At 40.8% G+C, this 21,114-nt stretch overlaps 2 protein-coding genes across 6 annotated transcripts; both read left to right on the top strand.

Moving 5' to 3' along the window:
• Positions 1–3,490: 3,490 nt before the first annotated feature.
• Positions 3,491–8,938, top strand: sypl2b (synaptophysin-like 2b). 2 transcript variants are annotated; one of them, XM_050064076.1, is made up of 6 exons: positions 3,491–3,653; positions 3,801–3,878; positions 4,518–4,636; positions 4,756–4,954; positions 5,932–6,120; positions 6,218–8,938. In XM_050064076.1, the coding sequence occupies exons 1-6, from the start codon at positions 3,636–3,638 to the stop codon at positions 6,338–6,340; spliced, it is 726 nt and encodes a 241-aa protein (XP_049920033.1). In that variant the 5' UTR covers positions 3,491–3,635; the 3' UTR covers positions 6,341–8,938. The 2 variants fall into 2 exon arrangements, with proteins under 2 accessions (XP_049920033.1, XP_049920032.1); XM_050064075.1 differs by lacking the exons at positions 3,491–3,653; positions 3,801–3,878 and adding an exon at positions 3,919–4,067.
• Positions 8,939–11,344: 2,406 nt separating this feature from the next.
• Positions 11,345–19,770, top strand: atxn7l2b (ataxin 7-like 2b). Of its 4 annotated transcripts, none has more exons than XM_050065991.1 (10): positions 11,345–11,488; positions 12,139–12,210; positions 13,815–14,130; positions 14,599–14,783; positions 15,123–15,205; positions 15,409–15,623; positions 16,124–16,295; positions 17,933–18,054; positions 18,606–19,269; positions 19,436–19,770. In XM_050065991.1, exons 1-9 carry the CDS (start codon positions 11,392–11,394, stop codon positions 19,264–19,266), a joined length of 1,923 nt encoding a protein of 640 aa, XP_049921948.1. In that variant the 5' UTR covers positions 11,345–11,391; the 3' UTR covers positions 19,267–19,269; positions 19,436–19,770. The 4 variants fall into 4 exon arrangements, with proteins under 4 accessions (XP_049921948.1, XP_049921947.1, XP_049921946.1 ...); XM_050065990.1 differs by having other exon boundaries at positions 14,599–14,843; positions 19,466–19,770; XM_050065989.1 differs by having other exon boundaries at positions 14,599–14,843.
• The last annotated feature ends 1,344 nt before the right edge of the window (positions 19,771–21,114 follow it).

Raw genomic sequence — 21,114 nt, 5'->3', positions numbered from 1 at the left:
TTCAGAATGTTACTGAAGTAAAAGTACAAACATATTAGCATCAAAATATATGTTTTATTACTGGACTATAATTACTGATGCATTAATGTGTAGGCTTACATTTCTTTGATGTTGCAGCTGGTAAAGGTGGAGCTCATTTGCATTACTAAATATATTGCTGGGTAGCTTAATCTATGATAGTGTCATATTTTATTAGTTAATGTATGTTTTGTATTAATAATCTGAATCTGAGCTAACCAGTCACTGATGCTGTCATATAAATGTAGTGGAGTAAAAAGTACAATATTTGACCTATAATTGCAGTCTAATGAGAGTATAAAGTTGCATAAAGTAGAAATAGACACACACACACACACACACACACACACACACACACACACATAATAGGAGTTATAATGTTAATGGTCATCCAGTCAGTTAGCTAGTCAGTAGCACCTTGGCTTTAATATTAACACACATGTGAGGCCAAGGCCAAAACACACCGGCGGCGTCATATGACGGCGGCGTCACTGACGCGAGTCAAGTGCCGCCCCCAACACACACAAAAAGCGTCGCGCTGCGGGGCGTCAACCGGATTTCTATTGCACGGGAGCTGGGAAGTACAAAATAGTGCTTTTTCAAGGGCGGCGACGCTGGAAAAATAGGACAATAGCGTGAAGTGCCGCGGCGCGGCACGTCTCCGCACGTCGAGCCGCCGCCGGTGTGGGTTTGTAAATAGAAAATAATGGGGGCGGCTGTTTTGACGCGCGTCGTACGCCGCCGGAAAGGTGGGAGGGATGGGGTGGATCAAACCATTGTATTTTTGTTGTTAAAATATTAGGTTTCAGCCAAGTACTGTATGGTTTTGACACTTTTCTAGCTTGTTAAAAAGGGACATACAGTAAAAACATAAATAAATAAATAAAAATCTCTCAAATATTAGGGGTGCTGGGATTCAAAAATGGGCTAGAAACGCCTATGGATGCAATAATTGTTTGTTTTTTTAATTTATTCATTCATTCAACCATATATACATATAAGTGCAGTCCTACTCTGTTGTCATTGTCACACAGGCCTGAAATAACATGCACAAGAAGGACCTATGCATGCATAAATGATGAGATGACAGAGCAAGGGCGCTGCCTTGGACAGGCACCCCGAGCAGTTGAAGGTTCAGTGCCTTGCTCAAGGGCACCTCAGCAGTGCTCAGGAGGTGAACTGGCACCTCTTCAGCAACCAGTCCACACTCCATACTTGGTCCGTAACCAAGTGACCCTCTGGTTCCCATGCCAAGTCCCTCTGGAACAAGCTAATGCCTCCCCCCATATTCAGTGGTGTGTCCCAACACAACTTGGGGGCTTCTAGTCCATACTCGGCACAGATGTTCCTGTACACTATCCCAGCCCCTTGGTTGTGCCTCTCAGTGTACACTGTCCCAGCTTGCATCTTACATCCTGCTACTATGTGCTGGACTGTCTCAGGGGCCTCTTTGCACAGCCTGGAGCAGGGGTCCTGTCTGCTATGGTCGACCCCCGCCTTTGTAGATCTGGTGCTTAGGGCCTGTTCTTGTGCTGCAAGGACCAAGGCCTCTGTATTGTCCTTTCCTAGCCACTCTTAAGATTTCCTGATGTCAGCCACTTCCTCTAACTGCCAATGGTATATTTTATGGAGAGGTCTTTCACAATATTTCCTCTTCCTCCCCATCACCCCCATGTCTTCTGCTGCCTTAAGCACTCTCTGAGCATTCAATACTTGGCATGACGTTTCTTGTGTGTTGCCAAAGCACAATTACAATTTAAGACAGTGAAAATTTGAAAGCAATTAATAACAATATATTATTACAAATGCATAGACATAAACTTTAAAGGAGAAAAAAAAACGTATTAAGCGAAGGAGTAAATAAAAAGACGGAGTGTGATCTGTGATGGGATTAATGTTGTTGTGTTGGTTGTCTCTCAGGCTGCGACATGCACTGACATATCTTGCTGCATCTAAAGTGCTGACACTATTTTCTCCAAGCAGATGTTGCCTTTTAGTCTGGTCAGAGAGTGAATCAAAATCTTGAAGTTTATATTTAACAAGCTGATAACAAAAACATCCCAAATATTGTCCCAATAAGTCTTAGCTTTTGACACGCCCAGAATGTATGAACATAGTTAGCCGACATCTCTCCGCATGCCCTCCAGCAAACACCAGATGCAGAAGTATCAAATGTACAGGTTACATGAGGTGTTCAAAAGAAGCGTACAATAAGACTCCATCTGAATTCTCTCCATGTATTTGATCTGGTGACCATGTGAGACCCTGAACAGATCTTATTCCAGGTCTCAGTGGGAAGTGGTTCCGGTATTTGTAGCTCATTTTCCCATTTGGATTTAATATAGTGTGAATCAGTCTAATCCATAGTCAAAAATGCACTATACATACTGGAGATGATTTTGCCCATTGCATTATTAATTTGTAGATTCATCAACAACCTTTCATCTGCCTTTGGAGTTTGAATCTTAATAAGGTCATCTTTTTTGTGTAAGAAATGTCTAACTTGTGAATATCTATAGAAATCTGTCTGCGGAAGATTAAATTATTTTTTTATTTGTTCAAAAGACTTCATAGTTTGTCCTAATTGAACAAAAAGATATGTGCTATATTGTAGCAGGAAACCCTGCTCTGTCTCCACCTGTCTCTGGGGACAGAACTGACAAAGCCTGTCTTCTCCAGGCAGCCAGGTCTGCCTGTGTCTGCCAGTCTCTCTCTCTATATATATATATATACTATGTCCAGGCTGTGATCACTGAGTCTGTACAAAGTGTCTTTCTCAGTTTTTGATCTGTCACATACACACACACACACACCGATCAGCCAAAACATTAAAACCACTGGCAGGTGAAGTGAATGATATTGATCATCTTGTTACAGTGCAATGTTCTGCTGGGAAACCTTGGATGCTGGCATTCATGTGGATGCTACTTGATGCACTCCACTCACCTGACCACCGTTGACCAAGTAAACCCCCTCAGATCGAGATGTGGGGACTTTGGAGGTCAGGTTGACACTTTGAACCCTTGAGCAGTTGTTGTGGTGTGGCATGGTGCACTGTCCTGCTGGGGGCCACTGCTACTGGGGGGTGCTGTTGCCATGAGGCGGGGTACCTGGTCTACACTGGTGTTTAGGTGGGTGGAGCATGTCAGGTGGCATCCACACGAATGTCAGAACCCAAGGTTTTCCAGAAGAACATTGCACTGAGACAAGATGGTCAATGTTGATCACTTCATCTGTCAGTGGTTTTAATGTTTTGGCTGATCAGCGTATATCTGCATACACACACACACACACACACACAAACATATCCTAGGACTTACATTGTACTGCTACATGTAATGGTTAGTTTACAAAATGTGCAGCACAGTCTTCTTAAACACAGACTCAAACATAAAGGCACATCTGAACCCACTGCACCTCTGGGTCCACTCCGTCCTAGCAGCGCCCCTGTCGACGCCTCAGCGTCAGTGATCACGTGCCATCTACTACGATCCGCTGAAGTTGGAGAAAAGTTTGACAAGCCCAAGATCCCCGAGAAACAAGAGAGCTGCCAAACTTAAGACCCAGCAAAGGAGAAACATCATCGATACTATCGGCTCTTTATTTCCGGACACACGATGGAATCCGTCGCCCAGGTAACAGTTCTGACAGGAAGTGTGAAAAAGGTTAATGGCGCAAACTTTTTCCCCTTTTATGCAAACGCACCTAGTCAGCGTTGTGTGTGGGACGTGTTCAGCAGTGTAACGGCTTCTTCCTCATATTTTATGTGTGTTTCTCATTAGAAAGTCATGTCTTCCGGATTCACTCTTGATTTTGGACCTCTGAAAGAGCCGCTGGCTTTCATACGTGTGCTGGAGTGGGTAAGTTTTTCCAAATCTTAATTATTATTTTTCCCATATGGCCTGTGGCGGGGTTTCTTACTCATGAGCTGTCCATCCCTGAGAGCAAAAATACCCTACAAATTGATTTGGTGTTTGTCTTGTGACCCACTGCACGGCCGAGGAAGCTATGACACCCATCCTTTGAGATGCAGCACCGTTTCAAATACGGTATGTAGTTCAGGGGGCAGTAAAGTTTCATCATGATGTCTATAAACCACAAGCTATGTGGCACAAAGTGATAGCTGATGTTTGTAATGTGGCACCTGGAGCTAAAGATGTGTCTTATAACGTAGAAAAAGATTTAAGTTGCTGACTAACTGTTAAGATGCACAACATTTCAAGTCAAATAACAAAACAGTGTATTGGCTTTCACAAGTAGGAAGAGGTTGCTTTCACTTCTCAGACAAAACATCAGTAAAACTACAAGTCTTAGCTTTTAAATGTAAAGTCATGTTCCTGCTGTGAACTCTGCACACATTCACAGTGAAGGCAACTGGTGATTAAGATGACTTCCTGTCAAAAGTGTTGCACAAAACTAAAGGGAAGTGTGTGTGACAGTTTGATTAACGCTCAATAAGCCAACCCGTATCCCCTCTTATCTTGTGTCTGTGGCTGCAGGTGTTCTCCATATTTGCCTTTGCTACGACCGGAGGTTACAGCGGCACAACCAGCATCAACGTCCAGTGCCAAGGGAGTACCAACCAAGAAATACACGCAGAGTTTAACTACCCATTCAGGTGTGTGTGTGCCAACACAAACAGTCTCACACCCCCTTACATTGAGGAACCAGCTCACTCTGAAGTGTGTGTGTGCTTTTAGGATTTTCATAACTAAATATATTCTATCTATTACACAGGTTGATGCAGCATCCTTATGACGTTTTTGATTGCACTACCAATAAAACATCTATGTTCTTCCTGACTGGAGACCACACATCCTCGGCACAGTTTTACGTCTGCATCGGAGTGTTGGCCTTCCTCTACAGCACTGCCACACTAGTCCTCTACTTGGGCTACCAGCACGTATACAGAGAATCTAGTCGTGGCCCCACTTTGGTATGTTTGTCTGGATTCTCCAGATTTTGCAGTTTGCAGTTTGTGGTGAAATGCTTGTGCTTAGCCAGGTCCATCTCTCCGTCTATGAATAGCTTGGAGCTTGTATTTGAAGCAGGAAAGTGTTTCCTGTGTTGAGCTGTTGTGTAAATTCAGCAGTGATGGACAGATGAATGCAGTTTTATTAATGTAGTAGTGTTGTCAAAAAGAACGATGTGGCGACACATATGGTTTCTGAATATTTGAAATGGTCTCAACACTCACTTTCTTCAGTTTCAATACGACTTTCTCGCTCTTCCTTCTGTCCAACAGCAAGATGACACACGCACACACTGCTGCAGTGTCCCAGTAGCCCCGCCCCCGCTCACTTACTCACTCACAGTGCTGTCTTCTTGTCAGTCGACTCATTCACTGCGGTTGCATGTAGTCTTTTGTGGCATGATTTGTTTATTCACTTCTACTTTATTGCCTCATGAATGTGTGACAGTATGAGAGGCTTTTGAATGCATGCATGACTGCAAGAAGAATATTGTTTTCATTAATGGAAAAAAGTTGAATTATTGTTATGGTTAACTACAGTCCAGTACAGTAGTAAGTACAATCCAAATCAAGAAGAGAAAAGCATGTTTTATATGTTTCCCCGTGGTATCAAAAACTGTATCAAATATTTTTCAAGGTACTGTATTGAATTTACAAATTCCAGTATCATGACAACATTACTATGGAGGCAATATTTGTATTTATATTGCTTTGTGTGTTAAATTTTCATCTGATGTGAGCTGCTGGATTTCAGTGAGTCTGCTTCATCCCGGAATCCAGCAGGAGGTCAGAGAAAGTGCATCTAACAGAGCTGTGTAAATGAAACAGGGAAGGGTGTGGTCCCCAAGCAACTAAGCAATATATTGCACTCTTACCAAGAAAGCTGCCTGACCACTGTGGGTGGTTTAATGGTTTTAATCTGATATTTTTTCTTTTCTAAGGACCTGCTGGTGACTGCAGCCTTGGCCTTCATGTGGCTTGCATCATCCTCTGCTTGGGCTAAAGGCTTGGCTGATGTGAAGTGGGCCACCAGCCCTACAACCATTATTTCTCAGCTTAAGTTTTGCGTGGCTGTCAACAAGTGCAGCCAAGGTGCCACACCTCACATGGGCCGACTAAACGCCTCTGTGGTAAGTTGGCCATCTGATAAGTCTTTTTCAGACGTGGTCAAACGTGTGCGCACAACGACAGCCTCAGATATTTAACTCGTGTCTTATTCTTCTACAGATTTTTGGGTTTCTTAACCTCATCCTGTGGGGCGGGAACTGCTGGTTCATTTACAAGGAAACACCTTTCCACAAATCAGCCAATCAGCCTGCAGATGTGGAGGGGGGTGTCAGGCCATCGTAACCACACAGCTTCCTTGTTTCACAATTTTCTAACATGTAGTGTTATTAAATGAGTCATTTTGGTACTAATTGTTAAAAAAATACTGCAGATTACAAGATACACATATTCAGAACAGACTGATCCTTTTTTGCTACGTATTAATTTTATATTTAGGATTTGAACTTTTTGTAGTTAAATCAATACAGGAAATTTTTGCAGTCAAATGTTTTTCAAATAGATGGTTGTTTTTCCTGTTTTAAAGATTCTGTTGTAACTTAAAGAAAATTCTTATCGTTACTGAACCCTCTCTGTGAGGGCATTAAGTAAACTGCAGTCAGCCTCCTGTTACTCACACTTCCATGAGCACAAGACTAACACTGATTGACCATCATCATGTTGACGGAAGCCTGTAAAATAATTCCAATCACACATAGAATAATGTCAATATCTGCAATCCTTCCATATTTCATTTGGACGATTGGCTCCATGATACTAAGTGGCTTTTGCAGTTTACATTACCAGCTCATGTTATAAGTAACCATGTAGAATAGCTAACATTAGCTGGCTAACATTAGCTCAGGCTGTGGATAACTCATTGGCTGCTGCATCACTTTTGGCTAGTAGAAACCACTTTGTACTGTTATATCATTTATTGTTGGCTAAATAAGCACCAGTTGTCATATTACATAAGTTGGTATCGTGTATCACGTTAGCTGGGGAGGTAATTTGGCAAGCTAGCCAACCAACAGATCCACCCAGATCGTATTTTGCTAGTAATAATGTTAGCGATCAAGCAAGCTAAGGTAGCCAGCTAGCCGTAAGCCCAAGTAAGCTGCGCTTTATTGATCCGGTGTTAGTTGTTGTGTGTAACTTAGCTGATAAAAGTCATTTGCAAATGGTAGGGTTTCATATAAAACAATTATACCCAGGTATCGAAAACAAAGTTTCCCTTATATCTCAGATGGTACTGAAGATTCAGCCATTACTTTTGGCTAGTAGAAAGCACTTTGTACCATTATATGATTTAATGATTGCTAAATTAGCACCAGTTGTCATAAGACACAAGTCGGTATCATGCATCACGTTAGCTGGGGAGGTAATTTGGTAAGCTAGCCAACCAACAAATCCACTTTTGCTAGTGATAACATTAGCGAGCAAGCAAGCTAAGGTAGCCAGCTAGCTGCCAAAGTAAGTTGCATTGTATTGATCTAGTGTTGGTTGCTGTGTGTAACCTTAGCTGATAAAAGTCATTGCAAATGGTAGGGTTTCATATAAAACAATTATTGGTAAAAAAGTTACATAGGCCTACAGAACCTTTAACATATTTATACCCAGGTATCAAAAACAAAGTGTCCCTTATATCTCAGATGGTACTGAAGATTCAGCCATTACTTTTGGCTAGTAGAAAGCACTTTGTACTGTTATATGATTTAATGATGGCTAAATTAGCATCAGTTGTCATAATACACAAGTCGGTATCATGCATCACGTTAGTTGGGGAGGTAATTTGGCAAGCTAGCCAACCAACAAATCCACTTTTGCTAGTGATAACATTAGTGAGCAAGCAAGTTAAGGTAGCCAGCTAGCTGTAAGACAAAGTAAGCTGCACTGTATTGATCTAGTGTTGGTTGCTGTGTGTAACCTTAGCTGATAAAGTCATTTGTAAATGGTAGTGTTTTATTAAAACCAATTAATACTTGTAAAAATTTACATAGGCCTTTAACATATTTAAACCCAGGTATCGAAAACAAAGTGTCCCTTATATCTCAGATGGTACGGCAGATGTGGACTGCAACCTTCCAGTTGTCAACAGCCTGTCATTTCAGTCATCAGCTTTATCTTAAAAAACAAAAACAAACAAAAAAAACTCAGGGCTGATAAATATTAAATACTTGAAGTGCATTTATTATTAACACAAGTCTAGAGAAAATCCTGTTTCTGTCACATCCTAAAACATATAATAGGCATCAATATATGTAGTTACAATGAAGTAATGTTAAAATAGTTGAATCCAGTTGCCATGATGAGATTATTTGTGAAAGGGTGAAAGTAATTTTATTTCATTTTTTTGTGTGTGTTATGTTGCACCTCATCATTTCACTATAGAAGGCTAAATGAAATGTTTTAGCCCAACATCTGAATGGTATGTTGAATGTAGGGGATGTATGTGGAGCACGTTCGCTCTTTATGAATTTTACCTTTAAAATTATGAGTTATTAGGCAGAATTTCCAATCTTTTTCCTAGATGTTTAGATTTCTAAATAAATAAAATACCCCAGCAAGATACTACAGTATTTCAAAGCCAGTGTATTACTAATTGTACAGCCTTAGCTAGTGGTGAGTAAAAATCGACTGATTTCTAGCCTGTAACTAATTAACACTTTTTCTTGCTTTTGCCTGGCTTCTACCTCTATTTTGTTATAAGACGAGCTCTTTTCTTTATTACTGCCATTGTGATGATATCCCACTTTGATAAAGCCTTGCTTGATTCAGTTACTAGTTTAATCCACCACTGCGTTGATAAAAGTGTCACATGAATGAGACTGAAGTTTCTGTTGCAGTCCAGGAAGATACTGCATGGTCATGAAATGCTGTGCATCATTAAAAGGAAGAACTGGACTTGTTGCGTGTCTGATTTTATGGTTGATGGTTTTACTGCTGATAACACACATACTGAACGTAATGTTTTCATCATACAGGTGAATAAGATCTAACACTTCTCACACACTGAGCATTAGATTTACAAAGTGAACTGTAATTAGTCAAAGAGCTGATACTGTTTTATCATTAATTAGGCATTAGACAAGGCCAGGTAACATGCAGTGCAGTTTGACACTCACTAGGTGGCAGACATGCCTCTTCCATCAGGCATCATCATTCAGTGAAGACAAAAACATCACACACACATGCATGATCCTTCGTGAGAACCTCTTCAGTCCAGTGAAGTGATGAGTTTGAGCACCTTGAACTTTGTGAAACTGTGATGGGTATATTTCACTGATCTTTTAACATTTGATACACCAGTAAGTTAATCAGAAAAAAAATATTATGATTCAGCTTCACAAATTAAATGCAAAAATCCAAAGTGCTATTCAACTAAGAAAACAGGTGTGCAGGCCTTGGGCACGTGTTGGCTCTTTGTGTTACTACCCTATATCTGCTTTTGTGCAGAGCCATAGATCTCATCTTTTGCAACCCATCCCTCCAGGTGGGTCAGAGGAGATTTCCTCCAGAAACTTAACAGCTAAACTAATTTTAGAGCATTTTGGAACAAAAATCTTGGGTCAGGGTTCTCAAAGGTTTGACGACTCTAGGTACGAAAGGGAGCCAGCTTACGATTGAGGGTCAGGTAGAGTGCAGACACTGTGACTTTTTTATGACATACTATTATGTTTTAATAACTTTTTTTCATTGCACACTGTACTATGACCTTTTTATGACATTTTTATGTCATACTAACACTTCAAAACTAGAACACTGTACACTGATAAAGCCTACAAATCACTCTCATCATACATTCTAGTTTTACACTTTGTAACACATTTAAAAGTAATAAAGTAGACAGTACAGTGGCTACAGACTGTATATAGCCTACAGTAAATGACTGACAATGATTATACCTCCCCACAGCATTCCAGCAACGGCTACTGCTGGGGTTAGCCTTGCACAAACTGCATGTTGAACTGCAGTTCATAGTTATTTTGGATGGCAGTGCGTGGTTGCCTGTCTTAGCTTTATTTTGGAGGGGACATTTTGAACATACTTGAATATGGGTGGGTGACACCTGCCTAGGAATCTCTATCCTTATTACATTCATTTTCAATCAGACATGTTTTTAGTATAGTGGTTGTAAAGCATATATGCAATAAAACATTTTGCAAGGAAGCCATCGCTCTAAAAAATAGTCCACTGGTTCAGCTTTAACAAATTAAGATAACAAGTTGCATGTATCTTTCTAAGTAGCTCCAACTCTGGCACTCTTGAGTGAGTCTTTTATTATCTGACAAACTCAATTAGTTCAGTACAACCAGCATGATTTGCTTTGACCTTGAAAAACCAACTTAATATTTATCCAAAAGTTATGTTGGTCAAGCTATTATATTAAAGATTTTCAAACTTACTTATTTTAATTCTATCCAACTCAAACATGTCTTTGATTTTGACCAACTTCTTAAAATAAGTTGTCAACTGACAAAAACACATTACTGAAACAGACATGTTTTTTATGCTGAAAGACTTCTTTATTTTAAGCACTATCCACTAAACCCATGAAATTGTTTTTTAGAGTGTACAATTTAACTTCCATTATGTTGCATGCCCCTGACATATCCAGTCAGGGGCATCACACTCAGTCTGTTGTAGATCTGAAATGTATTCTGCTAGTTTAGTTTAGTTTAGTTTAGTTTAGTAGGATCCTCATAGGCTTCTGCGTTGCAGCAGCTATTCTTCCTGAGGTCCACAACAACTTTACAATTGCGACAGTGCACAAAAACAACTCACATATAACACTGAACAAAATAACAGGACTAGACTAAAACACTGACACTGACAAACAAGACAGCCCCTCCTAATACAATAAATAAGATATACTTTTTCATGATTTCATTTGGTACGTAACTGCCAGTTTGGGGCTAAGTTTCGCTCCTGATGATGATTACCTGATGATGCTCCATTATTGTAATATTAGACCAAGTATTTACATAATACTATACATTCACATTTGTAGCCTATGTTTACCTACACACACTAAATGTGCATTAGAGGAATAGTTCCCAGGAAAACAATATTTTTTAAATCTTTTAAATCTAGTTTTATTGTTTTCCTGTGTGATGTGTGGAGGGAGTGAATTTCACTTATGCATAGCTCTGTGCAGGGTTTAATAGATATTCTGCTGCTGGCAACATTTGCTGTAAATTCTTGTTCAGATGCCTAAAGGACAGTTTTATAAACATCCATACCCTGGTCGTTATTATTTGTTCACGACCACACAGTGAAACGCGGCCGCGAGCTTGGTGACGCGGCTGTAGGCGCGTGGCCTGACGATTTCACCTCGTGAGCGCGCAAGTGCAGCAATGGCCGCTGTGGATCGGCGAAATCCTAATCTCGACGACTTTGTGGGATTAAACTGGAGTTGTTGGGTAGATAGGGTGAATGTTGTACCATCTGACGGTGAGTCGCTCTCCCTGCCCTGTACCTGGTGTTCATTACGTCACGGTGTCCACGTCCTGTGATTTATTTGTTGTTACATACACATAGAGCAGCGGTACACAGGGCGACCCAAACAAAAGACCCGCTGGGTCCTAGCGCAGGGTGAGTTTTCAAGGAATGTTAACTGGCAACAATCAATAAACTCATTAAAATAAAGGGTTTTGGGGCATTTTATAATGTCTTAATAAAACAGTAGCTAGTTAATTGAAGGCGCGCTGCTTACCTGTGAACAGGTAAAGGCACCGTTAGCATTAGCCTGTCAGCTACTGTCACAGCAAACACAACAACACTACTTAAGTAGGATTTGTCCAGTTTGCTAACAGAAATGTACCAGGCAGCAGCAGCGACTGGACCACAGAACAAGCTAGCAGCTGGCAGTGGGTGTTTGATAGGAGAAGTTTAAATAATTGAATTTTATCTGGATACCATTTAAATTTCATGAGTAAAACCCGGTGAAACCTCAAATCTGGAGCACGGACTGATGTGAGCGACTTGTTCCGGGTTTTACTCATCAAAAAGCCCAGATATCAGTAACTGTGCTTCTTGGTAGATGCTATAACGTTATTGTCTTATCCCATTATTTAATGTGGACTGTTTTGCCTTTCATGCAGCTGGGTCCAGTGTTGAAGACAGCAGCAAGTATGGGAGTACCCGCTCCGAGACCATGACCCTCGGCAAAGAAGGTGACTCAATGTTTTCATGTGTTGAAGTAGGTTTGCACATATAGTATAGGGAATTTGTCCCAGTGATTTGGTGCATAGCAGTAGATACAGTGCTAAGGTCAAGATCTCAATCACTCTGAGGGCATTCAGCATTACCTTAGGTTCATGCATTTTGCTTTAAAGGAACAGTGTGTAAGATTTAGGGGAATTTAGTGGCATCTAGCAGTGAGGAATACAGATTGCAACCAGCTGGATCTTTTCCTGGTGAGCACTGCTTCAGTGTTCATTATTTAGGAGGGTTTTACCAGGAGCAGAATTATCTGAAAAGGGTCTCCCCCTCTTCAAAACAAATGGACCCGAGGCCTCTACTACAAAGCAAGATTTGAAGTTAAAGAACTTCAGGGTGAACCCTGGGTTTTCAGTACTATGAAGCTGGTTCTCTTTTTACCGGGATAAGTCACAGAGCTTCTAACAAACAGAGAGATTGTTTACAACACACGTGATTTTAGCTGTATTTAAACTTATGCAAAGTTTATTTTAGTCTGCAGTGATAGTGCTGTTACTATTACATTGTGTTTCAGTTAGCGCAGCTCAAAATAACACGAGACACAGAACCAGGATAAAACAAATAATATTTTATTAGTAAAATAATCCACACACTGTTAATTTGCCTCCCTTTATTATAAATGCTTCATTTTGGTCAGATAGACCTTAGTAGTCATTAACTACTTTTCCACCCTTCACTTCAGCAGCAGAAACAGTCTGGCATCGCTTGAAAGTGTGTTATGTGACATATTCAGAGTAGTATTATCATCATCTAACTAAATGGTAAAAAATAGTCTATACAAATGTCACATAGGCCCAAAGCTCAGTGATTCCTGCATGTAATTTAAGTCTCAGCCGACAGTGAATTTTTGGATATTATTTTCAATGTTCATTTTTACATTATAAGATTTCAGAGTATCGTTTACATCCCATGCCATTGACATTTTACTGTCTCCCAGTCCGAGACGCTTTCGGTAGCATTTCATCTCATATCAGATGAAATACTTCATTCATGGTTCTGATGATCTCGCTCATAATTAACACCCCGCCTCTTTCACATGAACAAGCTCGTGGCTGGATAGGAAAACCCAGAGTTGACTGAACTAGTTGATAACCTGCTTTGTAGTACCCATTATCCAGACGGCCAATGTTAGGGTTAGTCAAACCAGATAATGAAAAGATATTCAGGGTAATTTGAACTGGCTCTGTAGTACAGACCTCTGGCGATTTAAACTGGTAAAAACACTGAATAAAGCAGTTTCATTGTTATTCCAACATTCATCGCTGAGGGGCTGTTAATTGCGGTGGCTGACGCACTGGCTCCTATGTTTGGTTTGTCTATTCTGGGCTACTGTAGAAACATGGCGGTGTAACATGGCTATTTCCGTAGAAGACAAGAACCAGCTCCTTACATAGATATAAATGGCTCATTCCATGGTAATAGAAATACAATGATTGATATTTTCAGATGATTATACACTATAGAAAACGTACTTATTATATAATATTCCATTTTTGCATGTATATCCCTGTAAATCCTACACACTGGACCTTTAACTCTGTCGTAATCTGCTCCACAGATATGCACACATTTGGCCACTGCCCGGCACATGATGAGATCTATCTGGTGGTGTGCAGCCACTGTGGCCAGGTGGTGAAGCCTCAAGCCTTCGAGAAGCACTGTGAGCGGCGGCATGGTCCTCTCACTAAGATGTGTGAAACATCCTCAACTTTAGCTCCACAGCAGCGACCACGCCCTGCTCGCTCTCCTTCAAATCATTCCTCCTCTAAAGAGAAGCAGAAAGCTGGCAGATGTCATGAGGCCAGTGCCTCTTCCTCAGCAGCATCACCAGTACACCAGCACAGGCCTGGCAAGGCCCAGAGGGAGGCAGTGAGGTACTGGTTAAGATTGTTTACTTCACAGCAACTCAGGGAATTATTCTGATTTAGGAGACGCTGAACTCGTTGATTGTTTTTTCATAGTGTTGCTTTGTTGAAATGAATGGTGGAAATAGATAGATGTGTGTGGGACAATATAACATTTGTTTGTGTCATTGAAGAAAAAATGTGTTTAGTTTTTATAGTTGACACTGAATGTAGTAACTCTCTTTGTTTATTTACAAGTTCAGTATATCACTGACCCAGCTGGCAGGGCCCCAAAGAAACCATGTACACAGAGAATAATGTCAATCAGCATTTCAAAATGCTTTGCAATCTGATCCCAGTTAGAAACTACTTGGTTTTATGTCATTTGGAACTTGTATAAACCTGAATCTAGTCACAATTTGTATCTAAATTCCAAGCCTGACTTGCATAAATCTCACAAGTTAATTCTGTGATTTACCCCTCTGACTCCCTCTGCAGTTTTCCTTCAGTGGAGAAGTTCCCTCAAGAGAACACTCCCCTCCCACACCACTCCTCCTCCTCCTCCATGCCTCGCCCTAAGGTCCCTCCGTGGCACTCAGGACCCCTGCCCCCCGGCCACTGCTCCTCCTCCACTTCTCCGTCAGGGAAACTCTCAGTGCAGAAGCCCACAGCCGGGCAGTCCAGTGAGTCTCACAGTCCTCTGAGGGGCACAAGAACTTACAGCCGGATTCACAAAAACAATAGTATGTGTGCTATTTATACATCTGTTATTACCTTCCCCTGCTGTGTTTGTGCCATGTCTCTAAACTGTCAAGGATCAGTAAACATATAGTCTATTAGCCTGGGTATTTTATGTTGTATACAGCAGAAGCAGAAGTAGATTGAATCCATAATTATTGCCTTTTTTAAAAAAAAAATATGACCATGTGGTGGTCTGTAATCTCTCCAGTAGCATGGATCACGTTGATTGTCTGTGTCCCGCTGTTGCTCACTGACTACTGTGTTTGCTTTCTTTCCCATAGAGAAAGAATGTGAACTGAACAAACAGTGCGGAGTTCTGGATCCAGAGAGGAAGAGGCTGTGCAGCCGGGAGCTTATATGCAATGTAAACGCTCAGTGCCTTTTTTATGGCCTTTTGTCCAATAATGTTACCAGTATATTTATTTTTCATTATTCTCCAGAAGTATGAGTCTTTTGTCTGAGAAGTTGAATTTGTTATTTGATACAAAAACATGCAAGATTTTATCATTTGTTTGGGATGGGATGTAATGCTTCCTTTTTCTTCCCTGTGCTATTATTTCTACACAGACTGATTCCATCCACCAGCAGGAGCAGAAATCACTAGGAAGGACTAAGACTGTCGATCAATTGGCAGAGGAGCAGAAAACAGGCTCCGCAGGTCGAGAGATGGAGCAGCTTCTTGTCAAATCAAAAGACAAAACACAACATCTGGAAGCTTTTGAAGAGAAAATAACAACTCAGGGCAGTAAATACAACTTCAGCAGCAACTGTCACATTCTCAGGTATGAAATAGGATTTTTTTTCTGTATTAAAAAAGTTCATTTGATTCACCAAAATACCTCTTGAGTAATCAATACAAATTGTTGCTGGAGATGAAGTTGTAATTCTCTAAGTCGTGGGCCGAGATAAACAAGGGCAAAATGACACGAAAGTCCAACAACATCATTACATACTCGTCCTGCAGGTCTCCAAATATACATGTGGTTACCTGAAGTGCACAGCTAACCTGCTAGCATTGTACGCAATCTCTGTATCAACCTGTTGTCATCGCAGTTTTCTTATTTTGCACACAACAGACAAGCATACAAAATAAACAATCATTGTGTTGATTTGACAAAACATTCAGTTTGAAAAGACACATGTTGTAAACGGTAAAAATGGAGAGTGTCATCCAGATGGTGACATCTTGATGCTAATTTGTTAATCTGAATATTTTTTTGTGTCGATCTATTGTCTAACATACTGCATCATTCTCATTTTTTGTCTTCTCTTGCCTTCAAAGCGGGCAATCAGAAAACGTCCCAGAGGAGGAAGGCAACAAAATTGTGGAAGTGGAGGCACAACCTCAACAACCCTTCGACCAGAGCCTGCTGTCAGGAGAGGAGAGTGAAGACGATGAGCAGGAGGAAGCCATAGACCTGCCTGCAACACCCTGGCACCCTAAACCTCTCGGGGTGAGTGCAGATATAGTAGCAGAGTACAAAAGTACTTCAGTATGATTGTCAAAAGGAATATGTTACCCCCCCCAAAAAAAAAAATGTGTATGTCAACTACTCACCCAGTGTTACATTAAATTTGTGGATAAAACATTTTTTTTACTCTTATGCCTCCACATTGCACAAAGAATCCCAAAACTGAGAAAATTCTTGACCAATTGAAGTCATAAGGGGCTGCGTTTAACAACAGCAAAACTATATCACAACATCTGCTTACAGAGTCTCACACAACTCGTGCAGCATAATCCAAGTCTCATTTATCCAGTCGAATGCTCAGTATTTCCCAAACAGACAGCCCTTTTCAATGGGGAACTAAACTGAAAGTGAAACTTAATCTATGCTCTCTTCAAAGCCAGCCTCCTTTGACAAACACTATAATTTTACCTCACTGAACACGGAAGCTGTTGGTTTACCACTGCCTCAATCAGTAGTTAGTTTGTGTAACTTTGGTAAGTCTGAACTAACCCTTAAAAAACACCTAAGTCAGACAGTAACACAACACTAACGGATCAAGGCAGCAGTAGATCAGCAATTTCTGCATTCAGCGAGGTAAAATTTACTTTACATTTAGCTCCCTGTCAAAAAAGGGCTGTCTGTTTGAGAAGCATTAAGCACATGTCAGGTTAAATAAAGCCTAGATTATATTACATGAGTTGTGTGAGAGTTTGTAAACAGATGTTTTGATGTAGTTTTGCTGTTGTTAAATGCAGCTCCCATTTTATTTAACTTTATAAAGAATTTTCTCATTTTGAATTCTTTGTTCACTGTGGTGGCATGAGAGAGAGAAAAGGTTTTCTTCATGAATTTGAAATAGTAAATACCCTTCTCCCACCAAAACTAGCAAGTGTATGCAGATTTTATAAACAAAACTGGTTCTAAATGGGTGATAGACTGCTTTCCCATTGCCACTAGACCAGAGTTGTGTTCTTGGCTCTGCAGTAGTATACTATTCTGCCCATCACTGACCATCTGGAAAACAGGTTAGTAAACAGTAGAAAGCAGCAAGAAGACCAGTGAAATGTTACAGTGGTTACTTCTTTGTGTCAAACTTGTTGCCGACTACATTTTGAACGACGTTCAAGTGCTGCTTGGACAGAGACAGACGGTATTTTTTAAGGCCCCATCATCGCACCTACAAAGGGGGTTAAAATTAGCCCATTCCCCCGGTGTCATATTTCCATTACTGCTAATGGAAGCCGAAGGGACCTGGTGATGATAAATACCCGTGACTGCTGCAGAGTCATCTGTCCTGGGAGTAAATGTTGATTGTAACCTTTCCCATTTAGTACAAAAGCCAAATGCTAGTGGCTGTTAGTATGTTTTTTGTCCAGTGGGAGAGGGGCTATGAGTAGCTGACATACAAATGGTCATTCGGGGGGTTATGTATTCCTTTAAGAGAGATTTAAAAAAAATTAAAAAAAAAAAAAAAAAAAGATGTTTTAATGTAGAGTGAAAATCACTGGGCAGATGTAGTTTCCTTCTCTCATTTGAAAACAAAATGGTGGGACTCAGTCGATTCTTTTTAAACTCACTGTTTACACCTCTCAAAGGAGGCATAAGTGTGTCTGTATTATAAAATTGTTTCTGTTCTGCAGCTATGCACTTTTGGATGCCGCACATCAGGTTGCAGCATCTTCACCTTCGACCGACGTTTGCACCACCTGCGGTTTGCCCTCAGCGCTATGTTGGAGCACCATGTCAGCACACACTTGTGGAAGTGAGTAACACTACTTTATTTTATTGAAATTTTATAGAAATATCACCTATTTGAGCATGACAAGGTGAAGGAAAGAGATGCTCAGTGAGTCGGGCAACACTAAGCTAGGATCCACTACATTTTTTAATTATCAGATGAGAAAAGGACAGATGTTAACTGGATACTCTTATAAAAATGGCAAGAGTATCACACAAAGAAACATCTGAAGAAGATAAAAAGAACTGATTGTGTTGCCAAGTTGGTTGGTTTTCACATCATCAACAGACAGACTAAAGCAGAACTTTAGTGTATTTGCCTGCTTCAAGTGTATTAATGCAGTCAGATTTCAGGACTTGAGCACACAGTCATGCAGACTCAAATGCAGAGATAACATTTGCTAAGATTTGGGAGGATCAGCCACTGGATAATTTGTCTCATAATGAAATGAGGCTGCAGCTGATTCACCAGAACAACATCAGGGTAAGTGAAAATGTTGGATGTCTGGCTTTATTTTCATTGACATTGAAAATAAGAATCTCAATCAGCTTTGTGTATTTCTTTTTAACTTATAGGAAAATGCCTCAAGCATCACCAGGTCTCAGGTCACATCATGTCACACCTTCAACTGTAGGATCACCTGTCAGAACTGGGACCAGACCCTCCAAATCCACTGGCTCCCTCAGCCTTCAGTCTACCTCACTGGGACAACTGGAACCCAAAACCAGTCAGCACAGATCTCACAGTATCAAACCACCTTCCTCCAGCACACCTGCGAAACTAGGGCCTGGCCGACAGCGCAACCCTGTTGGACGAGCCAGCAAGACTCAGCTGAGGGAGGAGGAGCTTATACAAGATGCAAGCACTCCACAGAAAGTTGCCAAGCTGTTACACAGCGTTGAGGACCAATCCCCTAAATACATCAGGGATCCCCCCCTCAATGAGAAGGGTCAGCCACACGTCCCCTCTTCTCAAGGACCAATAAATGGTAGTTTCTCACACCGCTCCCCCCGCAACAGAGGGAAGCCCCCAGGGATTCAGCAGAAGGTGACGAGCTACCACCACAGGGGTTTTCCCCAAAAGCGCAAAGGAAGCAATGAGTCACTCCCCCTCAGCGCCAGATCCTCCAAGTATCAAGGCTTGTCGTCCCCTTCCCGCTCCAGCCTCCTCGCCTGGAATGGAGAGAATATGGGGGACGCGCGGGCTTTGGGCCTGGAGAAAAGATCCAACTCCTAAAGCGTGAGTACACTATGGCTATGGCAGCCAGTACTGTAGGTCGCACAACATCAGTGGTGTTTGATAATGTGGATCTCTCCATTTAAGCCTACAATGACATGAGTGGCACTGAACATGTTCTCCATCTGAACTTGATTGCATGTTTTAACCACAATTAATACATTTGCAGGTGACAGGTGTTTACCTCTTATCTTCACAGCCAATAAAGAGGCCAGTTTTAAAAAGACGACTTGGAGAGAAGGCCTCCTGCAGGCTGCAGCTGCTGCCTGAACGTGTGTGTATCTGTGTGTATGTTTTATGTCTTCACATTTTTATGTACAGACATCAGGAATTAAATTTTTGTCTGCATGTTTACCGAATGTGTGTATTTTTGCAAAATGTCTATTTTTCTACGTGACTAAGTGTCTCAGTTTGTTACCTGTGTAAGAATGTGAAAATACCTCAGTCTACTCATCATGCTGCTAAAATGAAAAGTCATTCAATGGCAAAACAATAAAAACTCTTGAATCCTTACAGCCCTGTGTCTTCTGTTATTTAACTGTGGTTCTTTACTAATGGAGCATTAAAGATGGTAAAACAATGCAATTTTGGTGAGGTTAGGTTTACTCAAATTATGACAATTGACAGGTGTACATGTATTTGAAAGTTTTTCTTTTAATTGTCCCAATTGCTGCTTGGACCACTTTAGATTTTCTAACACCAGATGGTGCTAGCTCGTATTGGATAAAATCAGTCAAGCAGCTGGGCAAACAGAGTAGTGTTGTCCTTGTTTAACCAGTCGGACACTGTTACATGTATTAAATTCTTATAAAAGTGAAATAACTCCTGCACACCCTCTAACTTAGTGCTTTATTTACAGCATTTAGGTGTAAAAACAAGCAATGCAACATTTCTATGTATATATACTGTAGATGGATGGATGGATGGATGGATGGATGGATGGATGGATGGATGGGTAGGTAGGTAGGTAGGCAGATGGGAGATACATAGTTACTTACATTGGTAGATGGATAGGTAGGAAGGTAGATGGGTAGATAGGTAGGTAGGTAGAAATGTAGGTAGATAAGTAATAAGGTAGATGGGTAGATAGGTAGATGGCTAGATAGATAGGTAGGTCGGTAGGTAGGTAGGTAGGTAGATGGATAGATAGGTAGGTATGTAGGCAGAGAGGTGGGTAGGTAGGTAGAGAGATAGGTAGGTAAGTAGAGAGATAGGTGGGTAGGTAGAGAGGTGGGTAGGTAGGTAAATGGGTAGATGGATAGGTAGGTACGTAGAAAGGTAGGTAGGTAGGTAAATGGGTAGATGGATAGGTAGGTACGTAGAAAGGTAGGTAGGTAGGTAGGTAAATGGGTAGATGGATAGTTAGGTAGAGAGATAGGTAGGTAGGTAGGTAGGTAGGTAGGTTGTCTGGCAGGTAGGTAGAGAGATGCAGGGTAATTTATCCAATCTGCTTATTATGAATTATGCTTGTATTTGTAGTTCAGTTTCTTACTTTAAAAAAAAGTTACATATGGAGACAGAATGAAAATAAGATGCTTAAATACGTAAACCTCCCTATTGATTATTGATGGTTTAGATGTGGCCAGTAAGTGTCAATGTTAACATACAGTAGTGCACTACCACATTTTACCACTAGATGGTGTTAAGCCATTAATGTTGCTCCTCACAAGACGCATCATAATTAATCATCTCCACCAAGTTATATAAGCACACATTGTATATAAACCTACTTAGTCTGTTGAACTGTGGTCAGGGGACAGGTTATAATTATACTACATCTGTGTGACGCCTCCTGGAGAGACTGTACATATTTATTTGTTTATGTCATATACTTTTTAATGTTCTGTA

The sequence above is a fragment of the Epinephelus moara genome, chromosome 16 (assembly GCF_006386435.1).
Source record: "Epinephelus moara isolate mb chromosome 16, YSFRI_EMoa_1.0, whole genome shotgun sequence".
NCBI lineage: Eukaryota > Metazoa > Chordata > Actinopteri > Perciformes > Serranidae > Epinephelus > Epinephelus moara.
Note: the sequence above shows the minus strand (reverse complement) of the source record. Positions and strands in the feature narration are given on the sequence as shown.